Consider the following 26,566-nt stretch of genomic DNA (forward strand, 5'->3'; position numbering starts at 1 on the left):
TAACTGAGTTGTGGTTTGGATTTCTAACCTTATTTGTGAAAAGAAATTGAAAATATCCCAGTTTTTCATTTTACCATTTATTTATTTATTTAAAATATTATGTTTAATTATTTTTTATATAATGATTATTCAAACTTAAATTATTATTCTCAAATTGAATTAATTTTTTTAATGGTTACTTGAGTTGGTGATGTTATGATAAAAAATACTTGCATTAAATAAAAAAATTTCTTTGAATTTGTTTTACAATAGTTTTTAAGGATGTGGTTAGTATAAAAAAAAGTGGTGACGGTAAGATTAAATACAATAGCATAAGATAAAAAATAAGTTAAACACACTGCATCGTATCCAATTGCTCATCCAAACCCACCTTAAGATAGATTTGATACTCTTGTCCCTCTAATTGTGTCAAAAATTTTAAATATGTTTTTAGAAGCTTTTAGTTTATCAAGTTTTTTTTTAATTCAATAATTTTATAAAAGTAATAATAAATTTCAAATTAATTTTATTCAAAAAATAAAATATAAATATTTATTGTAAAAGGAAGAAAAATATAATATTTAATCAAATATTTTATATAAATAAAAGTTGTTTTTTGTTCGGGGAATACTGAGGTGGCCATGGAAAATGGTTGTTGAGTGGTATAAAAGAACAACCAAATATTTTAAAAAAATAATAATTGCATTTCATGATAATATATATAATTTTCACTAAATCAAACGACATTAGTTAGTAAAAATAAATTTATTTATATTAAAATTTAAATGAAATTACATTGTTTTTATATATTCTAAAAAAAAAGTAGATTGATATATAAAGTGTGATGCTTCAAAGAAAAAACCTTGTTCATATATGTTTTCTATATACAATATTTTCTTATGCTTAAATGGTTAGGTAACTTAGCTCTAATGGAGAAAAAAATAGAGTAAGTATAGTGTTTCTATCTATTTATTTATTATTTGGTATAAGCAACAAATAGGTAAACCATATAAAGCTATTAAAAATTTCTTAACCACAACCTTTGACCAGGTCAAGATTAAATTTCAAATTAAAAAAACACACACCATAATCTCATTTTATAAAACCAAAATTCATATTTAAAAATAAAAATTATGTTAATTACACATTTAAAAATAATTATAATTTAATTTACAAATGCTAGTTAAAAAAATTATGATAATTATAATTATAATTTAAATTATAATTACTAGTTAAAGATTATGTAGAAAAGATTTTTTGTCAATTTTATTGATGTAAAATAAAGTTAACACTTGAATAAAATTCTAAACATTTTAACTATCACTTAATAATATTAGAATTTATTATGTTAATTAATTATATAAAGTAAAAGAATATATTAAAAAAATTTAATTATGATTTGAAAAATTCCTATTATAATATTTGAATTAATAAGTTAACATATTTTGATTATATTCAATAATTTAAATAAAAATTATTATCTTACATTAATTATTACAATTAAAAAAATTAATTAAATACTAAACAGGTAAAATCGCATATAACATAGGTGGCATTAGGAGTTAGTTCAAAAAAAAAAAAAAACTAACAAGAATGTTTACAGAATATTAATATATCAAAATTTATGTAAAATACAATATTATTTGTTAACTATTTTGTTGGAAACAAAAGATGGATACATCAGTTGAACAACACCTTCAGTTTGTTGCAACCATCAAAACAATGCTATATTAATCTAATATTTTGATATAAAAAATAAAATATTTTTAAAAAAGATAAATACTTAAGAAAACAAGTAGTTTAAAATAAATCAATTCATTTGTTATTATAAATCTCAGGTTTTAAGCTCTATATTGTGCATTCCATCTATTAATAACTAAACTCAATACGCAATTAAAACCAATTTTATATTTTCTTTTAAGTATTTATTAAACCCAATTGCAAAACATTTTTTTTAATTATTGAAATTATTTCGATTCTGAATAACAAAAAAAAAGTAAGCAAATAAATTTATAATCTTTCATAATTTAAGTATTAGTAAATATTTAAGTAAAACATACATTTATAATAATTCATCAACTTCTTTGGCTCCGTTGATATTGTTATTATCACAATATTTAAGAGGACATGAGTTCAAGCACTTCTTTGATTTTAAAATAGAAGTAGGTATTATATAAAAATAATTTTATATATACTAAAAATTCTATCACACGTGTATGTACGTGGAAAACACATATTTAGGATACATGTGTGCATTTAAAAATGATATACAATAAATAATAAAACGTAAAGTTTGAAACTAATTATAACACATACGCAATACGAGTAGAGTTAAAATAAAAAAAATATTTGAAATTGTGAGTAATAAGAAATTTAAATAGATACATATACGTAGCTATGTTTTCTCTTTATGAAAACGAGAATCTTGATACTAATCTTGTGGAAGAATTGATACCAAAAAAGGTTCGATTCAAAGATAAAGATGATAATACGCACAGAGATATATGATCAATCTATCAATGGATTAACCAAACTCTTGGAGGGATAAGGTTGTAGTCCAGTCTTCCAAGTCTGGCTACAAAGAATCGGAGGAAAAGGAATATTTTGATATCTTGGAAGGGTATATCCAAAAACCCTTTGTGAATGGAGTGCCTTCTATCTCTTTCTTCGACAGGATTCAACAAATTCTCATTCAGGGTATGGAAAACATGGTAGTTTTAAAAATTTTGGGACGTAACATTGGTTTTTCGGTTTTGCAGAATAAAATCCATAGTTTGTGGAATCCCTTGGCACCTTTACACATGATGGATATAGAAAATGGGTATTTCCTTGTTAATTTCCAGAATAAGCTTGATTGTGAGAGGGCTCTCTCTGAATGTCCTTGGACCATATTTGGTCAGTACTTAACTATACAACCCTGGACGATGGCTTTTGACCTTTTCCAAGCTTATCCGAATGTGGTCATGGCGTGGATCAGACTTATTGGTCTACTTGGATATTTGTATAAGCATAAAATTTTGACTGAGATAGGAGGAATGGTTGGAAAGGTTGTCAAATTAGACATGAACACTTACAGCAAGGTGAGAGGCCGTTTTGCTCGAATGGCGGTCTATATCAATTTGGAGAGGCCTTTGGTATCTCAAATTTTAATCAATGGGCGTTCACAAAGGGTGGAGTATGAATCTCTTCCGACCATTTGCTTTCACTGTGGAAGATATGGTCATGTTAAAGACAATTGCCCTTTCAGGAGTACTGAAATCATCATGGAAAAGGAAATAGCTCCGCCGAAAAAGCCACCAGAAATTCACAGCATGGTCGAGGATGGTCAGGAGAAGGGAGACAAAAATTATAGGTCTTGAATGATCGTTGAAAGGAAACCTCGGTAAAAATTTAGGGATAATATGCGGTAAGCTTATGGAAATTCAGAGAGGGAGAAGGAAGGTTCTCAGTTTAGGGCCCTGAATAATAGGAATTTAAATAAAGAAATAAATGAAAGAGATTTAACAGCTCTCAAACACAATAAAGGGAAAGATATTATCATTGAAGAGCAACAAAACAAGGAAAGTATATCTTGCTAACGGTCGTTAGGTTAAGGATTCTAAGAATAAAGGAAAGACTAAAGTAATGGGTTCTAAAAATAAATTGGTTCTGGCCAGTAAAGGGCTTGATAATGCTGGGCCAAGTGTAGTGTCTAGTGTGGCTAATAGGAATGTGGGCTTTGGTAATTCTACAACTGTTCAGGCCCTATCTTTGTTGGATAATTTAGGGCAAGAACTGATGGCCCAAAATTTGCTGGCTAGTGTTACTAGCAGCACTGGTATTCGGGCGATGGTAGGTGATTCGAGTAGGCAAGAAGTTGGGGACGTAATCAGTTTTAACGAAAGGCATTCGGTGAATCTTGCAGTTCTTGGTTTGGCAATAGAAGAACTCTCGACTAACGGAGTTGCTGTGGAGGTGGGCAAACTCGACTCTGACAAACATATGGCAGTGATCTTTTTGGAAAATAAGGAAAAACAGCAGCTCTTCTCCATCCTTAAATGCCGATCTAGCATTAAATCAAGTGGTGTTGTCTGGCCGTGAGAAAGGTGTGAAAGCTAGAGTCAGGGGTTTCACAAAAAAATTAAATAAAATACATTCAAGCAGCAGTAGTTGATTCAAACCCAATGGCAACCAGAGTGTGTTGCTTAAAGAATCTATGGTTCAATTGGCTGAAAGCCTTTCTACTTTAATAGATGACATACCTGATTCATATAGAGCTCTTAAAGGTGAAGAGTAGTAGAAGGGACGTGAACTCCCTGGACAATAAGGATAAATGTTTTATTGTTGCATGTTTATGGTTTTATTTACTATTTGGTGCTTGAGATTCTTTATTTTTATAAGTTTTATTATATATTATTTTATATTTGATATGAGTTCAAATTTGAAGATTTTCACTTGGAACTGTCAAGGGTGTGCAAGCAGGAATTTTATCCATGTTTTTTGAGAGTATAACGTAGAGCATCATCCTAACATTGTTTGCTTATTAAAACCGAGAGTGAGCGGTAAAAAGTAAATTATATTATTAATCAATTGGGTTTTAATTTTTCTCACCGAGTTAAGGCTGTTAGTTTTTCAGGTGGTATCTGAGTGGGTTGGAAAGATTTCGTATGGATTCAAATCCTTCGAAATCACCCTCAATTTGTTCTTCTTTGTGTTAATGATCATATTCCTAATAACTCATTTCTTATTTCCTTTGTTTATGGTAGTCCAGATAGGTCAAAACGAAAACTTCTTTGGGATGGGTTAAAAGCTGTGATGCCTCTTTAATCAATCCCTTGGTTATTAATGGGTGATTTTAATTCCATTTTATCTTCTGAGGATAAACGAAGTCCATGTATCGTAGGTAAGAGATATGGTTTATTTGGTAATTTTGTTAACTTTTGTAAATTACAGGATTTGGGATTTTGTTGTTCTTCTTTCACTTGGCAGAAATGTGGTACTTTTGTCAAACTAGATCGAGCTTTTGCAATTGATGCTTGGATGGCTTCTTTTTTACGGAGTTTAGTCTTACATCTACCACGCATTAAATCTGATCATCGGCCTATTCTCTTGTCTACAAAACCAGCCTTGAATTTGCCTAAAGGTAGACCTTTTAGATTTTTAGTTAGTTGGACTAAGCATAATAATTTTCCTACCTTTGTCAAAGAAAAGTGGAATTTTGAGGGAAATATAACAGATTTTTTGAATTCTTTTACATCCTATGTCAAAGAATGGAACAAGGATGTCTATGGTTTTTTGGGTTCCCGTAAGCGACATCTCATGAAATCGCTCAACAACATTCAAGAGGCCCTAGATCATTCCGACTCAAGTTTTTTAGCTAGACAAGAGATGGAAGTTCAGGATGAGCTAGAAAACATTATTAATCATGAAGATTTGCTTTAGAGATAAAAGGTTTAATGTGTTTGGCTTCATTTAGGGGATAGCAACACCAAATTTTTTCATAGTCGTACGATTATGAGAAGGAAATATCAGTAGGGGGAGTGGTACTCTAATCAAGAAATTTTACAAACTGAAGCAGTGGGATTCTTTGAGAAACTTTATGGTGAAGTGCCTCAGGCCTTGGGGGATCTTCCCAATATTAGTTTTCCCCATTTGAATCCCTCTGAGATTACTTTTCTGGAAGAGTTAATCACAAATGATGGATCAAAAGGGCTTTATTTGATATGGCATTTTTAAAAGCTCTCAGAAGTGATGGCTATCATGCTCATTTTTTTCAAAGTCAGTGGGATATTTTTAGTAATGATATTTGCAACTGGGTGAAGGGATTTTTTGCTGGACAACTGATTGAGCAAGATTTGAATAATACTCTAATTGTATTAATTCTAAAAAATGATTATCCCGATGATTTCAGCCAGATTCAGCCTATCAGTTTGTGTTCTATTATCTATAAACTGGTTATGAAAGTGATTACTAACCGATTTAAGTTGGTTTTCCCTAACCTTATCTCTCAGGAACAAGCTGGGTTCATAGCTGGCCGGAAAATTTCAAATAATATTATACTTGCACAAGAAGTCATACATTCTATGTGGTGCAAGCGGAATGGGAAAAATTGGATGGCTATCAAGTTGGATTTGGAGAAAGCATACGACAGAGTTAGTTGGGATTTTATAAATGCATCGTTGACGGCTGTTGGGGTTCCTGAGTTCTTGCGAAAAGTGATTATGTCGGCCATATCTTTCTCTTCTATGCAAATTCTTTGGAATGTCAAGGGTGTCCTTTATCGGCTTACCTTTTTGTGCTGTGCATGGATTGGTTGGGGCATCTTACTAGGTCAGATATTGATATTAGTAGGTGGAAACCTATTTAGCTTTCAAAAATAGGTCCAATAATCTCCCATCTTTTTTTTTCGATAACTTGGTGATTTTTTGCAAAGCTCAATTTGATCAAGCGAGTTTATTGAAGAATATTTTAAAATGGTTTTGTGAGGTTTCGAGTCATAAAGTTAGTATTAAGAAAAGTAATATTTACTTTTCTAAAGGTATCAATAATGATGTTCATAACCAGATTGTTCAAATGTTCGGCTTTCAAGAAGTTCAGAATCTTGGCAATTATTTAGGTGTCCCTCTCCTGCATATAATAAGGTTACTAAAAGTACCTTTAGTTTTGTGGTTGATAAGGTAAGGTGTAAGCTTAACAATTGGGATGCAAGGAAGTTATCCATAGCAGGAAGAATCACGTTGGCCCAATCCGTTCTTCTTTCCATCCCTACTTATTTTATGCAATCGATACTGATACTTAAAGGAGTTTGAGCTGATATTGAAAGATTAGTCAGACAGTTTATTTGGGGTTGTGTTAATGGTCAATCCAAAATGTCTTTAGTGGGTTGGGACTCTATATGTCAACCACGGTCTCAAGGAGGGCTTGGTTTTTGACACTTGAGTGATCAGAACACGTTTTTTTCTCATGAAGATTGGATTTAGTTTGGTCTCCAAGAGTAATGCCTTATGGGTTTATATCCTTCGGTTTAAGTATGGATGGAAAGAGCAAATCCCAAAGTCTACTAATAAGAGTCAGTACTTACATTTATGGCTGTCTCTTTCTAAGATATGGCCATTACTCCGTGAAAATTTAGCTTGGCCATTGGAGATGGGGCAAGTGTTCGTTGTTGGGAAGACTCTTAGATACCAGGTATGGGTCCTCTACTTTCGAAAATTCCATCTTCTTCTAACCTTGAGTTGAATTGTTTTGTCAAGAAGTTAGTCAACTCTAATGGTAGCTAGAATTTGGATTTGTTTCGTGTCTGGTTGCCTAAAGATGTGATTAATAGAATTATTACTATCCCTCCTCCTCATTCTGATTCAGGATCAGACAAGGTGATATGGGCTTAATTGACATCAGGCGCTTTTTCGATTCGTAATGCATTCTAGACTTTAAAAGAAGAAACTTGGAGTCCTCGAGATGAGAATTGGAAGACTATTTGGAAATATCAGGGTCCACAGAGAGTGAGAGTTTTTCTTTGACTTGCCTTTAAGTAGAGACTTCTTACAAATTCGAAGCGTATGAAGAGGGGGATCGGTCAAAGTAATTCCTACGCTATATGTGGGGATGAGTTTGAGGATATGGCCCATGTACTTCATGATTGTCCAGTAGTAAAGGATGTGTGGATGCATGTGCTTCCAAATCAACTAAAGCAAAGGCTTTTTCCTGATTCATTCCAGACTTGGATTTCTTCTAATCTTTGTTGTCATGCGAGATTGCAGGATAGTGGAGTCACTTGGTCGTGATTCTTTGGATTAATTGCTTGGCGTATCTGGAAGAATATGAATCTTTTTATCTTTCAGAACATCTCTTGGTCGTCAACTGAAGTGGTGAAAGTCTCTACTTGGGCTTGCCAATTTGAATTATACTTTAGTGGATACAAGACCAATGTTTCCTTCTTGAACCATGCTAATATTTTCGAAAGTACATGGCTGATATTGTCCACTGATGGCGCGATGGCGAGAGATTCTAGTCATGCTGCAACAGGAGGCGTGGTATGAGAAAAATATGGAAATTGGATTATGGGATTTGGTCGCTATTTAGGTGTCTGTTCACCGTTTGAGGCTGAAGTTTGAAGTATCCTAGATGTGATCCTTTTGTTACTTAATAAAAGGTACAGACAGACCGTAATTCAGATGGATAGCCGTAATTCAGAGGATCATTCACATATCGAGAGAAAAGAACTTGGTGGCTGATCGTCTTGCTAAACTTAGCTTGATATTAAATGCACTCAAATTATTTATTATGATATTTTCATTTTTTTTAGAGTTGGTATTGAGGACACCAACTCAATCAAGAACATTTTCCATAAATATTAACAAACAATTTGTGTAATAACATTGAAATACATAAAAATATTAACATAAATCTTTGATTGAAGTGGTAAAGAAAAGATTTTATAATTGCTTGAAGCATGAGTTCGAATTTTGACTTTTGTAACTTTTTTATTGTTTATTTAAAAATAGAAAAAAGAAAAAATGATAATAATAATATAACTTAATTCAAAAAAATATAAGATTGGTTGGTGTACATACAAAAGGTAATTAGATAAAAAAAATAGTTTGGGCTGGACCTGCTGCAGGCCCAACCAGTATATATCTTGGTCCATCTAATTTGGGTTAATAAGTTTTTTTCTTCACTTGTTTATTTTAATAATATTTTTATTTCTATGAGTAATTTTTTAATTAATTGAATAAAATAAATAATTTTATTTTACTTTTAAAAGTACTTATTTTTTTTAAAGATATAAATGAAACTTTCTCTAATGGATCTTTTTAAAATTATTGAAAAACTTTAAAAATTATTTCAACAATTTTAACTAACTCTGATTAACTATCAAATAAAAATTAAAAATAAAGAATTACAATATCCTTATATTCGATAACATAAAATTCAAATGCTCGTAATGAAGCACAAAAATATTGTAAATGTTCTCTAAGGAAAAACGTAATTTTTAATAAATTAAAAGAATCAATTATGATGCTCATAATGAAGAACAAGAATGAAACTAGAAAAGCTTCATCTCAATGTATTGAATATAATATTTAATTTATAATTATAATTTTATAATTTTTTATAATATTGTACTTTCTTTGTTTGTAGGAGTGGGAGTTCTGATTGGGAGTACATTTCTATTTTTTAAAATTCTTTTTTATGGATAAGCAGAAATATTGTTATGATTAATTTTAAAATTTATTTAAAATGTTATCCTACACAATATTGTTGTCCCCTTTGGTTATAACTGTTCATCAAATGAGTCAATTAAACCTCATGGAATGACAGGGAGTTTATGTTTAAATCTTCTATTAATATTAATATTAATATCAAATTTGATTTTTGAACAATTCTTGAATAATTTTTATCTTTTTTGTTAAAAGGCAAAACTCAGTATTATCCTGAAGAGAGTTTTCTATTTTAATTTTGTTGAAAGTCAAAATAAAATTTTAAAATAATTTTACCAAAAACTTTTTAAGTGCCTAAAAAAACGAAGGATTTATGAAGTGGAACACCTGGTCAGACGTCTAAATAGGTAAACCATGTCTACAAATCCACTTAGACTCTTATCAAAATCACTTTACCAACTTACTCATACTCTTAGTAGAGTTGTGAAGCAAATTCCTTACATAATACTAAATGTGTTAAGGGTGTACGGGTACCCCTCAACATGCCTCAAAATGTTAACCCGTTAGTTCTTTTTCCCAATTGCCACCTCCAAACAATCGCCAAATTTTTAAAAGAAAAAGAAAACTCCTAAATTACATTCGCTAAAGAAGCACTTTTAACTTTATTACTTTATTTAGATAAGCCCATTTGTATTTATTATACTAAAGTAAACCTTAGACTTTATTGGCTAAAAGATCAAATAAGCTCTTTGAAAAAAAATTAAAAAATTAATTAAACTTTTAGTTAAAAAATGTATCTAATTAAACTCTTTAAATCATGATTGGTAACCAATTTTAGAAATTATTAAAAATTAGTATAAAAAACTACAAATAAGTTAGAAAAAATTATTAAAATTAATAGAATTTTATATAAAAAATTATAAAAATTATAGACAAATTTTGTTATTTTGCTAGTTTGGAGTCTTTGGTTTCAGTGACGACGAGTTCAATGTTTGATGACTTAAAGTGAGTAATGGATAGATGTGTTTATGGACCGATCTAATTTACTATTCAATAATTAAAAACATTTAGAAACTAAGTTTATTTTATATATTTTAAAATTAAAAATATGTTTTAAATTTTTGAAAATGGGGACACGGAATCATTTTGACGAGTTAGGTCTTGTTGGGCTCAAACCTAGAATTTTTTTTTGAAATCAGACATAAGCTCAGTTTGATTCATAAACATCTTTAATGATAGGTATTATTTTAATTGACGAAAGATAATTTAAGAGAAGTTGATAAAGATGGGTTGATGACAATGTGTGAGAGGAAACAAAAATGTGCTATAATTTTTAATTTTTCTATTTTTATAGAATTTGAATAATTTTAGTAAATCTCATATATTATTCTAAATTTTTTATAACATTTACAATTTTTAGTAAATTCTTATATATGTTTCTAAAAATTTTCTATATATATATATTTTATAACTTTTACAAAACATAAAATCTTAAACCAAACATTTCAAAATCTAAAAACCCGTGTAAATATTATGATTATAAAATTATAAGATTAATGAATGGAATTGAAAATTGAATTTAGAGGAAGAAAAGATTGCAATGGGGCTGGGTTGTCCTCCAACTTGACCTAACACTGCTCCACTTGCATCCTTAAATGCATACATAACCAAAATGGCGAAATGGTTTGGTGAAAGTTTACATCCCTCTATAAAGTATAAAGGCAAGTTAGTAACTATTTTTGGTGTTATTTAAATGGTAACTTTGACTTTTTATTATTCTGTCTAATAATTTAGAGGAAATTTTTAATAAAAAGTAATGCTATTCTCTTCAATATGTTTTATTCTTTAGGGAGAGAAAACCCTTTTGTTTGTTGAATTTTTCTTTCTTTTTTAAATTACTTCTTACAGTTGCCTTTTTATATAATTATTAATTTACTCATAACCTTTTCATCTCTAAAAAACAATTTACGTCTTTAATTGCATTCAGATTTACGCATTATACATTACCGAGTAAACCTGATGGATGTTAACTATATAAGTTTAAAATATTTTCTTTTTTTAATTACATTTAAAGTGATTCTATTTTTTAAATAAATTTTTTTCTATTAATGATGTGTTACTACATTTATTACAAATTAGACTTGCCCATGAGTCGGGCCCCCGACCCGAAAGTTTGAACAATGGGAGGATTTGGTAAAAATATAGGCTCGTAAAATAGGCTTGGGCAAAAAAATAAGGTCTGTTCAAAAAACGGGTCGGGCCCCAGGTAAGGATTTTTTGGCCTAAGCCCAGCACCCCCCCAAAAAAAAACTACTGTTCTTTTTACTATTTTTTATTATTTTCTTGCTATTTTCTTGTCATTTTTTTCACAATTTTCCTACCATTTCACAATTATGTTGCTATTATTTTGTTGTTATTATTTGAATATTGTATAAGTCTTGTTTTATTGTTAATTTTGTTACTATTTTAGCGGCATTTCATATTTACTTATTAAGTTGTATTTATCTTAGTGTTATTTAAGTATATATATTTTTTTAAAATTTATTTTCAATTTGTTGGGTTTTTAGTATTTCTGATGTATTGTATTTTTTTAAAAAAATATATAAAAGAATTAATATGAGCAGGCCAGCCCAGACCTGGATTTTAGCATTTTTATCCGACCTAAGTTTAGGCTAAATTTTAGACCCATTTTTCGAGATGGACTTAGCAAACAGGCCTAAATTTTTTGTTGGGCCCGACACATGGACACCTTTATTACAAATTCTAAGTTATTAAATATTCTAAATAACTCCTCAATACACTTTGTATTTCAATATTGATCCATAATACTTTATTTTGAATTGTAATTTACTACTAAACAATTTATAACTAAATGGCTAAATTATTATAATAATAGATAGCGAATATATTTACTACTTATATTATCAACAATTTATTTCACATTAAACCTTTATTTGCTATCTACATTTGTCTTTAAAGTAATCAAAAATTTATTTTTAAGTAAATTAATATCATATACAACAATAAATACATTAAAGAAAACATATATAATTTTTATTGTGAATGTAAAAGGTAATAAAAAATTCTTTAATATTAATTACGAAAATTAAGGGGAAAATTATGGAAAATAAAACCACAATAATTAAGGAATAAATTATATAAAATAAATTCAATATTCAAAGTCTATCCTTTCTTCCTTTCATTTTATGTGTGTATGAAGGCAGTAAAAATACTATGGAGACCCTTGTATAAAGAGTTAGATTGCACTTTGCTTCATTTACTCAAAAAATATTCAAAGTCCATCCTTCTTCCTTCCATTTTATGCATGTATGAAGGCGGTAAAAGTACCATGGAGAACCTTGTAGAAGGAAAAAGATTGCATTTTGCCCCATATACTAAAAAAATGGTAAATTAATCCATATACGTTAGATTAAAGAGCAAATCAATCCTTTTGTTAATAATTTCGTTCATTTTTATTTTAAAAAAACTAGTCCATATATGTAAGCATACGGTACAAATGGCATGTCACGTGTAACTATCTAGTTATTTCGTCAATCACGTTAGTTTTTAACAGTAGAATGGATGAAATGTTTAACAAAAAGGATTAGTTTGCTCTTTGATCTAATATATAGGGATTAATTTGTCTATTTTTTAAGTAAATGGGACAAAATACAATTTAACTTATAATATAGAGTCCTTATGATACTTTTACTGTATAAAGGTCTATAAATAGGATTTGTATAGAGATAATGGAACGCAACGAAGAATTATAAATCAAATCAATGGTAGTTGAAGGTTTTTAACCTTATTAGTCTATTTTAAAATTTTTCCTTTTTCTACTTCCTATATCTTTTAATTCTATTTTGTATAACTTATTTTAACATAATTTATTTTATAATTTTTAACATTAAGATTATGAAAGGGAATCATCCACTAATGATTTGAAGAATGAATTTAATGAGAAAATTATCAGACAACAACAATGTCAAGCTAAGATGTATAGAACATTGTACAACAAGTAGCTTAAAATTAATGAAAAAAATGTTGAAGAGTTTGAAATGAATAAGAACCTGATGAACATCTATCAAGAAGATTTCACTGAATCAACCAATCGATGGTTTATCAAGATACAATATTTTATATAGTATTTAGGCTATATTATTTTATATTATTTTGTAAGATGTACAATTTTTATAAAAAAATTTAAAATAAATTTAATATATCATAATTAATACATACAACTAACTTGTGCATTACACGAGATAAAAAATTAGCTTCAAAATATTACAATAACGATATCAACTGAATTAAGCAAATTGAAATTGCATAAATAAGGCAATAATCTCAAATTCTATTCGTGAAAAGCCCATACGAATAATAAAATTCCATCTTTCTCATTCTTTTTTAATTGAAATAAACACGTCGTTTTTACTTAAATTCACGTCTTCCTTGTTATTACAATAGTAAAAATATCAACGGGGTTAAGACTCAATAAAAAAAATCTTTTTTTAGGCAAAAGGATCAATATTTTTTTAAAACAATCACTTTTTTGAGATAATTTCATATTTGGTACTTGTATTTTCATAAAATGTCTAATGTGGTACCTGAACTATCAATATATGTTTATTGTAGTACTTGTACTTTCATAAAATATCCATTGTGATACTTGTACTTTAAAAGTGTCCAATGTGGTACTTGAATTATCAATGTGTGTTTTATTACGATACTTGGTGCTAACACTGTTAATGAACTACTAAATCAACCAATGAAAATTCAACACGTAATTTTTTTTCCAAATCAATGTAAGTTTAGTATTTACTTCTTTTTTTTATTAACCATATATTTAGTTATTTACTTTTTAATTTAATTTTTTTTTATTTAATTTTTCCCATAATGTTATTTTATCCATGTGGTCTTGATGATTTGGAAAAAAAATTATGTGTTGAATTTTCATTAGCTGGCTTAACAATTCACTAATGGTGTTAACATTGGTACCATAATAAAACACATATTGATAGTTCAGGTACTGAATTGAACATTTTCAAAGTACTTGTACCACATAAGATATTTTATTAAAATAAAAATACTATAATAAAACACATATTAATAGTTTAGGTAATACATTGAACAATTTCAAAGTACATAAATTGCATTGTACATTTTATGACAATTTTTTTTTGTTTGCTTTGCTTTAACTTCTAAATAATGTGTTATGGTCAATTTTTAAAAATCAATCTAATTTTTTATTAATCTAAAATTTATTTTACATTAATGAAGTTATTTTCTATGAAGTATCTATGGAGAAATAAAAAAAAAAGCTTTTGAAAATTTGACCCTAGAACAATAATTTTATTAGTATTATTATTTGATAATAATAAAAGTAATATTAATTAATATGATAGTATATTAATATGAAATTAATTAATTTGATAATATTTTTTAAATGTTCTATTTAAAAAATAAATAAAATATTATTAATAAATAAAATTATAAATCTATAAATTTTTTGAATATAATTGGATAAATTAAAAATAATAAACACCCAAGTTTTTAATTAAATAAATATAATTTTTATATATAAAAATGATTTTTTATGGATGAAGAGAAAAGTTGAGAATAAATCAAGTCATAACTAATATTGTTGGGGCTTCACCATAAAGATCATTATGTAGTAGCTGCAAGAATTCATTCAGAGGTTGTCCGGAAACATGCAAACCATTGGGTCACTAGCCAAGTGTCTTCACACTCTTTTAACATGTAAGGAGACTATTACATGCAACAAGACACAAAAAGGTTTTAACACGCCGTGACCCTTGGTACTTCCATAAGTGCTACCATATTTTATCTACACCACTAGCAGTATTACCAGTCAAAGCCTCGTAAGGAAATTGCATAGAGAAACTATGCCCTTTATTCCATACCCATTCGGGAAAGTCATCCATATCCCAACCACATGGTGGATGCTTACTCACAATTTTGTTTATAATCGACGATGGCAATAAAGAGATAGTGTTTTCCTAATTCCAATCACCATTAGGATTCACCATTAATATAATGGTGTGTGATGATTTGGGATTACCTTTGATTGATTGTAATGATTGAGTTGTGCCCTGTATTTACTGATCCAATGGTCACGCCAAAAATTCAAAATCAACCAATTACCCATATGTCATATAATTCCTTTGCGAAAAACTTCCCATGCACTTGAAATGCCCCTTTACAAAGGAGAGCAATTAGTGTCTCGCAACTCGTTAGGAAGATTTCCAATCCACCTATAATTAGACTGGAGCACTCGAACCCATAAATGGCCAAGTTTAAAAACTAGATTGAACCCTAGTTTCATTGGAAAATGCCATATTTTGTTGCTCCATTTGTTTAATCCCAAGTCCTCCTTTATTAGCGGGCTGACAAATTGTATCCCATCTAAGTGAGCCTTTCGAACATTCTCTGCATGCCCTTAGATAAAGTTTCTCGCAATTATTTCCATCTCCAAACACACCTCTTTAGGGACAACTATTGATTGCATTGCATACATTGGAATAGTTGATAGGACCGACTTTTCCAATGTTATTCTACCTGCAAGGGTCAAGGTTTTCACCTTCCAACCAAAAAGTTTTTGTCACATTTTAGCAACCAAATATTCAAAAGTTTCTTTTGTGACATGTTGATGAATATGTGGCACTACAAGGTGTCTACCAAGGTCCGTTGTTGTTGTATAACCAATGCCATTACTTATATTATATTGCAGCCACATTGGGCATTTTTAGAAAAGAAAATTTAGGTCTTTTATGAACTCACCTTAGGACTAAAATAACAGTAAAAATCCTCCAAAACCTATTTCACCACATTCATTTGATCTATAGAAGCTTTAATGAAAACTACTAAATCATCAGCAAAGAAAATATGAGACAACAATGGATCCCCTCTAAAGAGTTTAATCGACATCCATTGCCATATTGAACCTCTTGTGAAATAGTGTGCCTTAATTTCTCCATACACAAAACAAACAAATAAATGGATAACAGGCTGCCTTGTCGGATACCTCTTGTTGGTCTAAACTTCTCTGTCAGTTCATTCAAAAGAATTTGCATAAATATTGATCTAACACAATTTATTATAACTTATCAGAAGGAAATCGAAAGCCCAAATTCCTTGAGTATATCTTAAATAAATCCCCAATCTAATTGATCGTAAACTTTTCTCAGATTCAATTTTAATGGCCATCCACCCTTTCTTACCTGTCTTTTTTTTTTCATTGAGTGGATAATTTCATTGGTAATGATGATATTTGTAACAGCCCGTTTTTGGTTAAATCGGAACAATGGTTTTAAGAACACAAATCCTATATCAAAATAATTATTTTATTATTATTTTAATATTTAAAATATGAAAATATTATTGTGTGAAAGTTTCGTTTAAAAAAATTATCGTTTGATTGGTTAATTTGATGAAAAGGACTAAATCGCGTAAAGTGCAAAAGTACTGTTCTTTTAGTTAAAGGTATTTAATAGCTATAGAACCATAAAGTTAATGTCCTTATATTGTAATTGGACTATTATTAAAGTAAGTGGACATTAATGGAGATGAAGTGGATGATATAAATGTTTTATCATTAAGGTTAGTTTAGTAATTTGTCAAATAATGTTAATTAAATAAAACAAAACAAAAATTATTCTTATTATCATCTTCCTTGGCCGAATGAAGCATGGAAAAAAGCCATTTTAGGTCTTTAAATTTTTGGTTACTTTGATACTCAATTGTAAGTTTGTTTTTGTTTCATTTTTAATGATTTTTACGTTTTTGAGATCGTTGCAACTAGGTTTAGCTAGTCCAGGGACTATTTTGCAAAATTGTTAAAGATTTTGAATGATTCCATTGATGAACACATGTTTGTTTTGATGTTTGATGATAGATTATGAATATTTGTTATGAATTATACAAGTTTTGTTAAGTGATTTTTAGTAAAAATGCAAAATAGTGATTAAATTGAGAAATGTTAAAATTTGTGGTTAAAATGTGAAATAAATAAAAAAATATGGGCTGCTAAGGGCATAATAGTAATTCAGCTAGTATGGGTTTAATTTGAATTTCATTAATTTGTGATTTTATGAAATAAAGACTAAATTGTGAAAAATGTAAAATATTAGGAACAAAACGATTGGCTGTGAATGAAATGTATGTGATTTTGAATATTTTTATATGAAATGTATGTTTGAATGTGTTATAAGTCCGAAAATACTCCGTAACCTATTTCAACGTTGAATACGAGTAAGGGGTGCTACATTTATTGATATCAGGGCTACGATTTAGTCAATTCTAGAACTATCGTAGCGAATGTGAGAGTCTAGCTATACATACCATATAAAAAATGTGATAGTGTGATGATTCTTGACATTTTAAAATGTGTTTTCATATAGTAAATGGATCACAATCGAGTTATAGCTGATGAGGTTGAAAGTAATGCACCAGCTCCCGTTCAAGGGACAGCGCCTTCTGAATCTAGACCCATATCGAGTAGCTAGGGAGGAGAGGCTAAAGAAGCCTTCTTCCAAATGATGAACGAGTGGTTCACACAATATATCCGAACGAACTCGGCTACTCAATAACCTTTACCCTCTCCTAATCCCCAACCGGTTCCCGTAGCTCCTCAAGGTATAGAACTTTTAAGATTGAATAAGCCTCTAGTTGATAAGATCCGTAAATACGGGGCTGAGGAGTTCAGAGCTAATGTTGACGATGATCCTAAGAAAACCGAGTTTTGGCTTGAAAACACTATCAAAATATTTGATGAGCTTTCTTGCACACTGGTGGAATGATTAAAATGTGCTATATCACTTCTGAGAGGCACCGCATATCAGTGGCGAATACGTTAGTATCAGTGGTGCGGAGAGGGAGAGTCACTTGGGAGTTCTTTTAGACTGAGTTCCGAAAGAAATACATAAGCCAACAATTTCTGGATCAAAAGCACTAAGAATTTTTAGAATTGAAACAGGGTCGTATGGCCGTAATTGAGTACGAGAGAGAATTTGTGCGATTGAGTAAATATGCTTGAGAATATGTTTCTACCGAAGAGATCATGTGCAAGCAGTTTGTTAATGGTTTGAATGAAGACATTAAACTTCTGGTTGGGATTTTAGATTTGAAAAAATTTGTTGTATTATTTGACCGGGCTTGTAAATCTAAATATTTTAACTGAAAAAAGAGGAAAGTTGATTCAGAGGCTAGAGATTCGAGGAAAAGATGGATGAATAAACCTTATCATTCTTCATCAAAGAGATCCTGAGATTCGTATAGTCAATCGAAGGCATTAGTGGGATACCAGAATAGAGATCGTGGAAATCAATATGTGAGTCATAAAGCTCAAGCAACTTTCGTCTCGAGTGTTGGCAGTGTAAGAAACAACAGACCTGAGTGCCGATAGTGTGGGAGACGACATTTTGGAGAATGCTGGAATAAGAGTAATAAAGCTTGTTTCAAATGTGGTTCGCCAGATCACTTTATTCAAGATTGCCCAAAGTTGTCTGAGAAAGATAAATTTCAGAATGTAAGACTGAGCAACACAACTGCGAGAGGGAGATCATCGAGGAATGTGAGAAATGTGTCTAGTGGAAAAAGAGCGAAAAAGGACTCAATTGTGAGATCTGAGGCCAAAGCACCTGCTAGAGCCTACGCTATTCGCACTCGTGAAGAAGCATCGTCACCTGATGTTATCACCGGTACATTCTCTCTTTATGACACTAATGTGATTGCTTTAATTAATCTTGGATCGACACATTCGTATGTTTTTGAGAATTTAGTGTCTAGTAAGAATTTTCTTGTTGAGTCTACAGAATTTGCAATTAAAGTATCGAACCCCTTAGGTAAGTATGTTCTAATTGATAAAGTTTGCAAGGATTGCCCTTTGATGATTCGAGGTTACTATTTTTTGACTGACTTGATGCTTTTACCATTTGATGAGTTCGGTGTGAATTTGGGTATGTATTGGTTGACTCTACACGATGCCGTTGTAAATCGTAGACGAAAAATTATTGAATTGAAATGTCATAATGGTGAAATCCTTCGAATTGAATCAGATGATTTAAGTGGATTACTTGCTGTGATTTCGTCTATGTCAGCTTAGAGATATGTGAGAAAAGGTTGTGAAACTTATCTCGCTTACGTTTTAGATACAAAAGTGTTTGAATTAAAGATTGTGTCAGTGCCGATAGTATGTGAGTTTTCGAATATGGTTCTAAAAGAATTATCGGGGTTGCCACCAGTCAGAGAGGTTGAGTTTGCTATTGAACTGGTACCAAGAACATCGCCGATATCTATAGCTCCGTACAGAATAGCTCCGATAGAATTGAAAGAGTTGAAATCTCGGTTGCAAGAGTTAACAAATAAAGGTTTTTCACGACCTAGTTTTTTGCCCTGAGGTGTGCCACTATTGTTTGTGAAGAAGAAAGACAGGTCAATGAGAATGTATATTGACTATCGTCAGCTCAACAAGGTTATGATAAAGAATAAGTATCCGTTGTCGAGAATAGATAATTTATTTGATCAGTTGAAAGGTGCAACAGTGTTCTCAAAGATTGATTTGAGATCTGAGTATTATCAATTGCGAGTTAAAGACTCAGATGTTCCGAAAACTGCGTTCAGTACGAGGTATGAACATTATGAATTTCTTGTTATGCCTTGTGGATTAACTAATGCTCCTGAAGTCTTTATGGATTTGATGAATCAAATCTTTAGACCGTGTTTAGACAGATTTGTTGTTGTGTTCATTGACGACATTCTGATCTATTCACGAGATGAGTCTGAGTAGCTGAACATTTGAGGATTGTGTTACAAACCTTGAGAGATAAGCAACTGTATGTTAAATTCAGTAAATATGAGTTTTGGCTTAGAGAAGTTGGATTTTTAGGGCACATTGTTTCAGCTGAAGGTATAAGAGTTTATCCGAGTAAGATTTCGACAGTTGTTGATTGGAAACCATCGAGAAATGCATCCGAAGTTAAAAGTTTTTTGGGGTTAGCTAGTTAGTATCGACGTTTTGTAAAAGGGTTCTCGATGATTGTTACACCGATGAGTAGATTGCTATAGAAAGATGTAAGATTTGAGTGGTTTGAAAAATGTCAATAGAGTACACTCTAGGCGTTAGTACGTCCAGCGGCAGTCAAACACTCAACAAGTTGTGCATGCTGAGTCATGCTCGTCACCACCTATTCAAATTGCGTATCGACATTTTGTTCAACAACCCTCACATCTTGCTTAAGTTTTTGCCACTGTTTGTAACAGCTCGATTGTAACACCCTTTAACCCTAAACCATCGCCAGAACAGGGTTACGAAACATTACTTGACTTATCGGATAATTTACAAATAATTCTTAAATAAATAACAAACATGTTATAGAATAATCATAAATTCATATAAACTTTTACTAATTGACTTCATTCATTCATTTTTTTCATTATTATTTTTTTAATTAAACCTGCAATTTCAAATCGCAACCAAACCAATTCCAGTATTTCAACCAATGCATTTATATACTCAAATATACTTGAATCATACTTGACATATTGACTTAACAACTTAAGTAATGAAAACCCTACTATCATTTTTAATTAGCTCTTAAAACTGTTCAAACCATTTCAATTCAATATCAATGCTATAACAAGTTCTACCATTTCACTAATTTAATCATCAAAATACCAAATACCTTTCTTTACAACAAAAATTATATAACATACCAAAATAACCGTTAAAATCCCTATGTACATGCTACTTTCACTTAAGGGAAGAAAACATCACCAAAATCTTTTTGCTGGAGTCGGGATCGTTCGAATGCTGGACCGAGACACTGGACTTCTATTAACCTTCGCACGGAAACAACCGTACGCTGAGCATTTCATACTCAGTGGTATTACCATAATTCAAATTATAAACATAATAATCATATAAATTAAATCATCTAACTTTAATATTTACTAAACCAATTCAAACATAAATTTTCCATTCTCAATATATTCATACAATTTAATTTAGCTATTCGTCAATTGAAATCATATACATTCATGTTATGCCATTATCTAATTCATGAACCATTGGTTCATGCTTTCCATTCTCATACTCACATTCAAATCACATTTTCAATTCATGTTCCATTTTTACATTTCTTTCAATGGTTCAACCAATTCATTTTATTCAACTTAACTTTTCTTTTAATTACCCCTATTAACAGACTCGGACTTTGGCGGATACACAGATCCAACCAAACACACCAGTTTGGCACCCAGTGCCTCATCAGATAGTTTGAAGCAAAGTTGACACCCAGTGTCTCATCGGCCTAGCCGAAGTAAAGTGGTACCCAGTACCTCATCGAATCTATCAGAAGTAAAATAGTGACACTCAGTGTCTCGTCAACTCGAGGTCGAAATATCCCTGAACACTTCCAAACCTGTGGCATGCCAACTATATCCAACTCAGCCCGACTAGTTAATAGGGTTTCCGAATCACATATAAATCTCAATTCAGTCACAATTTCTCACATTTTCAATTAAATCATTTTCCACCTTTCAATCAATTTTAAATTCACATATTCATAATTCAATACAGTTTCTCAATTCAATATACATTTCAATTATTCACATATAATCACAATTCAATTTAATTTCATATAATTCAATACTAATACTTGCCATGCATATTAACTTAAAATTTAACAATTAATAATAATTAAATTCGAATTATAGTAATACTAACATGTATTTCTCATTCAATTCAATTTTCTAAATTCAATTCAGTAAAATTACTTACCTCAATATTTACTTACTATAAAATAAATAAATCTAAAATTAATACTTAATAATAAATAACTTGAATTATAGTAATACAAATCCGAATTTGTTCGATTACTCCTCGACAATTTTTTCTTTTCCTTTCGGTGCCGATGCCTCCGGTTCTTTGCTAGCAATTTAAACTTCAAGCTTCAAATCCCTAGTTTTTCCTTTTTCTTTTATTTCTTTCTTTCCTTTCCCCAGTTTCGAATGCTTTTTGTTCTTTCTCCTTTCTTTTTCTTTTGTTTTTATTCTTTTATGCCTTATATATATATATTTTATTTTATTTATTTACTTAACATATATTATAATATATTTATTCTAAATATCTATTAAGTATTTAATCATATATATACAAATGTACACCATCAATACCATACAATTGTCATCATTTATTTTATTTTTCACACAAAAATCTTATAATTTAATTATTTAATTAACAATAATATAATTTAATCTAATTATCTATTACTTTAATATTAAGAAAATAAATTATTTTATAGCAAGTTTACGTATATCTATTTATTACAAATGTACCAATATTTTTATTACAATTGTCATTATTCAATTTGTTTATTATACAAAAATCTCATAATTTAATTATTTAACTAATAAATATCTTTTAATTTACTAATGATAAATAATAAATAATAAATATCTTATGCTTAATTAATAAGCAAATTAAATCTATAATTTACAATTATATGCTTATTTTTAGTTACACATGTATATCATTATTATCACATATTTGGCTTCATTTTAATTTATTTAATAATAATAATAATAATAATAATATAGTTATAATAATACTACTAATAATAATAATTAAATCTACTTTCCGCCTCAACCATTAAGAATGATTTATTTACCATTGTGATCCCCCTTTCTTTTTATTAATCTATAATTAAACTTTTACCCTTAATTCAATTTAATTCTTTTTCCTAATTACCCTAAATTAAGCTAAATTCACCTAATTAAAACTTAATTATGCACACTACCAGACTCATAAATATTCCTAATAATTATTTACAAATTCAGTTTACTAAGACGGAGGCCCGATAACTCACTTTTCCGATGCCCGTGAATTTTGGGTCATTACATCGATTTCAGTGGTGTCAGGAATAGTGGTTTTGGGACTACAATTTTGACTTGTGAGTGCTTAAATATTATTTATTTAATATTTACAAAGTTAAGTAAGTGTTGTATTAAGATTTGATCTGGTAATTTTGATGTTTGGCTAGTTAATTAAAGAAAAAAGACTAAATTGTAAAAGATGTAAAACTTAATCTCGATTGATTTTTATTAACTAAAAAGCATTGTTAAATATTCTTAAGGGATTTAAATGGAAAATATACCATTTTTAATTGTGTTGGATGGTAAGTGGGACTTTATTTAGTTAAATAGTTATAATAGTCAGTAGAATAAAGAAACAAAAGGAAAAACATTTTCTTTAGCTTGTTCATCATCTTCTTTCACAAAAAAAAAGGGGAAAAGCTAGGTTTGGTTATTCAAGTTTCGTTCCTTGATTAGATAAGTTATTTTAGTTTGTTTCTTGTAATTTTTATGTTTTTGGAATCCCAAAAGCTTGATTTAGCTAACCTAAGGACTATTTCGTGAAACTGCTAAAGTTTTTTAAAGTTTCAATTGATGTTTTCTTGGAGTATTTATGGTTATTTGGTTAGTTTTGAAGCTTAGATATGTTAATGGACTAGTTTGTAAAGTAAAAGTTGTTATTTTAGATATGTAAGTGGGACTTTATTTAGTTCAATAGTTATAATAGTCAGTAGAATAAAGAAACAAAAGGAAAAACATTTTCTTTAGCTTGTTCATCATCTTCTTTCACAAAAAAAGGGGAAAAGCTAGGTTTGGTTATTCAAGTTTCGTTCCTTGATTAGATAAGTTATTTTAGTTTGTTTCTTGTAATTTTTATGTTTTTGGAATCCCAAAAGCTTGATTAAGCTAACCTAAGGACTATTTCGTGAAACTGCTAAAGTTTTTTAAAGTTTCAATTGATGTTTTCTTGGAGTATTTATGGTTATTTGGTTAGTTTTGAAGCTTAGATATGTTAATGGACTAGTTTGTAAAGTAAAAGTTGTTATTTTTGAACCTAATGACTAAAATGCTATAAGTTCAAAATGTGTGTAAATATTCTAAATTTATGTGTTTTAATGGATTTTTGGAGAATAAAATTGAGATTGATTTCAAAATTGAAGCTCAAATGTGATAATGATAATAGTTTCAATTTTAGGGACTAAATTATGATATATGCAAAAGTTGAGGTATTTTAGTATAGATGAAATTGAATTAGGGTATAGTTTTTATATGCTATTGTATGTTATTTGGATTGGTTAATTAAATCAAATTATACTTTAGATCAATAATCTCAACGATTGGAGGACATACGAGGAAAATGCAAAATTGTCGTCTAGTCCATGATTGTTAAATCGTTACCATTTCGATAGGTAAGTTCATGTAGTAAATCATTTATACTAATGTACTATTTTTGTGGTTAATATTGATTGTTGGTGAATTGGAGATTGTTTTATAATGCAAGATCAGTCCCAATGGAATTAGTGAAATTCTTGTATATGGGGTAGTGAGTTTTGCCTAGGTTTTGAGTTCCTGCATATGTTGCAGACTGTAGAATACAAGAATAGGTTCTGAGCTCTTGCATAAATTGCAGCCTCGAGAGTACAATTTTAGGTTCCAAGCTCTTGCATATGTTGCGGACTCAAGAAGACAAGAATATTAAGCCATGGCCAGGCTAATTATCGTAAAAGTTTAACCGTAATGGGTAACTAGGAAATTTTGATTTCACCTATATACTGGGATCTTTTATGAGGTTTCATTGGGTAAAATTGTGATTGAAGCGTAGGAGATATGCCATTTAAGATTGGTTATTTGACTAGTTGTGTTTTGTTTTTGAGATCTAAATTGGCTTGATTGGAAATGAAGATGATTATGGTTATTCATGTGATTGAACTCAAAGTTTTGTATATAAAGTTGTGGTTTGAATCTTGATAGGTATATTTTTATTCATAATAATTTATATGTGAATAGAAATTGAGGTAAGTGAATGTTTATATTGTATGAGCTTACTAAATATTTTATATACTTACTCATGTTACTACTTTTTTGTAGATTTTGGACGTTCAGAATGTGTAGATTGGATCAACGAGAAGCTCACACCTACCGTCACTTGATTTGGTAGATTTTTGAAGTTTGAAAGTTGGTTAATTGTGGGATGTGTATAGGATGTTTACTTTGCAAGTTAATGATCATGTTTTGGTATTTTGGTTGTGAATAAGATTATAAATAACCTTGATGTATTAAATGCTTAGTACCTATTTGATACTTAGTAAGTTGATGTTATCCAAAATTTGAATGGTATTATGTGTACATTTAGGTATTAACATGACTTGATAATGAATGTTTCTAATGGTTGATGTTTGGAATAATTGGCTTAAATGGTATGAAATGTTTAAAGGCATGGTTGAATGAAGTCTGCTTAAATTGTGAAAATAGGCACTCATGTTTTAGGTCACTTATTGAGATTTGCTTGTTAATATCTTAGTTAAGGAGATGATAATTGTATGAGTATGTTTAGACATGAAAAATCTTGGCATGAATGGTAATGAATGATTGTTGTTTCATAATTGAATTGTGGTGCCAATTGTGGCATATTGATAGACACCTAGGTTGAGTGAATTAAGTTGAATTTGGCTTGTTTTGGTCTTTTGTATCATGTTGTTCAAGGGTCCAATGCATTGGCTTGTGGCTTAAGGGATTTTTGGTCAAATTTGGATTTTTTTGAAGCTTTTTTAGGCACACACGGCTTGTGATATGCTCTATTACACGACCATGTGCTACATGAGTGCAGGATGCGACTGTGTGGCCTGTTCAATTTAGGTGTAGGGTGGTTCACACGGCCATAGTTTGACTATGTGGGGACACGGTCATGTGACTTTTTATCACACAACATCAGGTTGTTACACGGATTTGAGGACATGGGTGTGTGGTTTTGCACCACACGACCTCAGGTTATCACACGGCTGGGCCACACGGCTGTGTGACCCCAATTTTATATTTTTTACCATATTTTTTAAATGTTTTAAATTAGTCCCTGCTTCGTTCCGAATTGTTTTAGGAATTCTGTAAGCTCAATTTAACCTTGATAATGTGTGAATATCATGTTTTTTATTACATTTTTAATGAATAATTTTTATTTAAAGAAAATTTGCACTCGTTTATGTTCTGTTTTGAATGATAGAATTTCGTAAGCCTAATCTTATGATAGAGACAGGTAAGGGGTGTTACACTATTCATCAAGTTGTTGTGTGACAGATTCCTACCATTCCACTAGAATTAGTTTTGATAGGTTTATGTTTTTTTATGTACCTTTGTGCCCCATTTTGTGATGTCTTTCATACTCATACTTCTATCCAATTGGTGATACACTATAGACTTTATTTCTAGTTGAGTTGGTTGACTCAAGTTTAAAGTAGTCTTTGGGTCAACAATCACAATAGCTTGATGGTGGGGTGATAACTCAAAATTATATAGACATTTACAACACCTTTTGACAATAATTTTTGCAAATTATGAGTATTTTGATAGCAAATTTTGTAGTT

The 26,566-nt window shown here is 30.0% G+C and overlaps 1 protein-coding gene across 1 annotated transcript; it reads left to right on the forward strand.

Annotated features, from left to right (window-relative positions):
* Positions 1-2,783: 2,783 nt before the first annotated feature.
* On the forward strand, positions 2,784-3,338 carry LOC121207939 (uncharacterized). Its single transcript, XM_041078490.1, has one exon. It carries the CDS (start codon positions 2,784-2,786, stop codon positions 3,336-3,338), a length of 555 nt encoding a protein of 184 aa, XP_040934424.1.
* Positions 3,339-26,566: the final 23,228 nt, after the last annotated feature.

This window comes from Gossypium hirsutum, chromosome A10 (assembly GCF_007990345.1).
Source record: "Gossypium hirsutum isolate 1008001.06 chromosome A10, Gossypium_hirsutum_v2.1, whole genome shotgun sequence".
Taxonomy (NCBI): domain Eukaryota; kingdom Viridiplantae; phylum Streptophyta; class Magnoliopsida; order Malvales; family Malvaceae; genus Gossypium; species Gossypium hirsutum.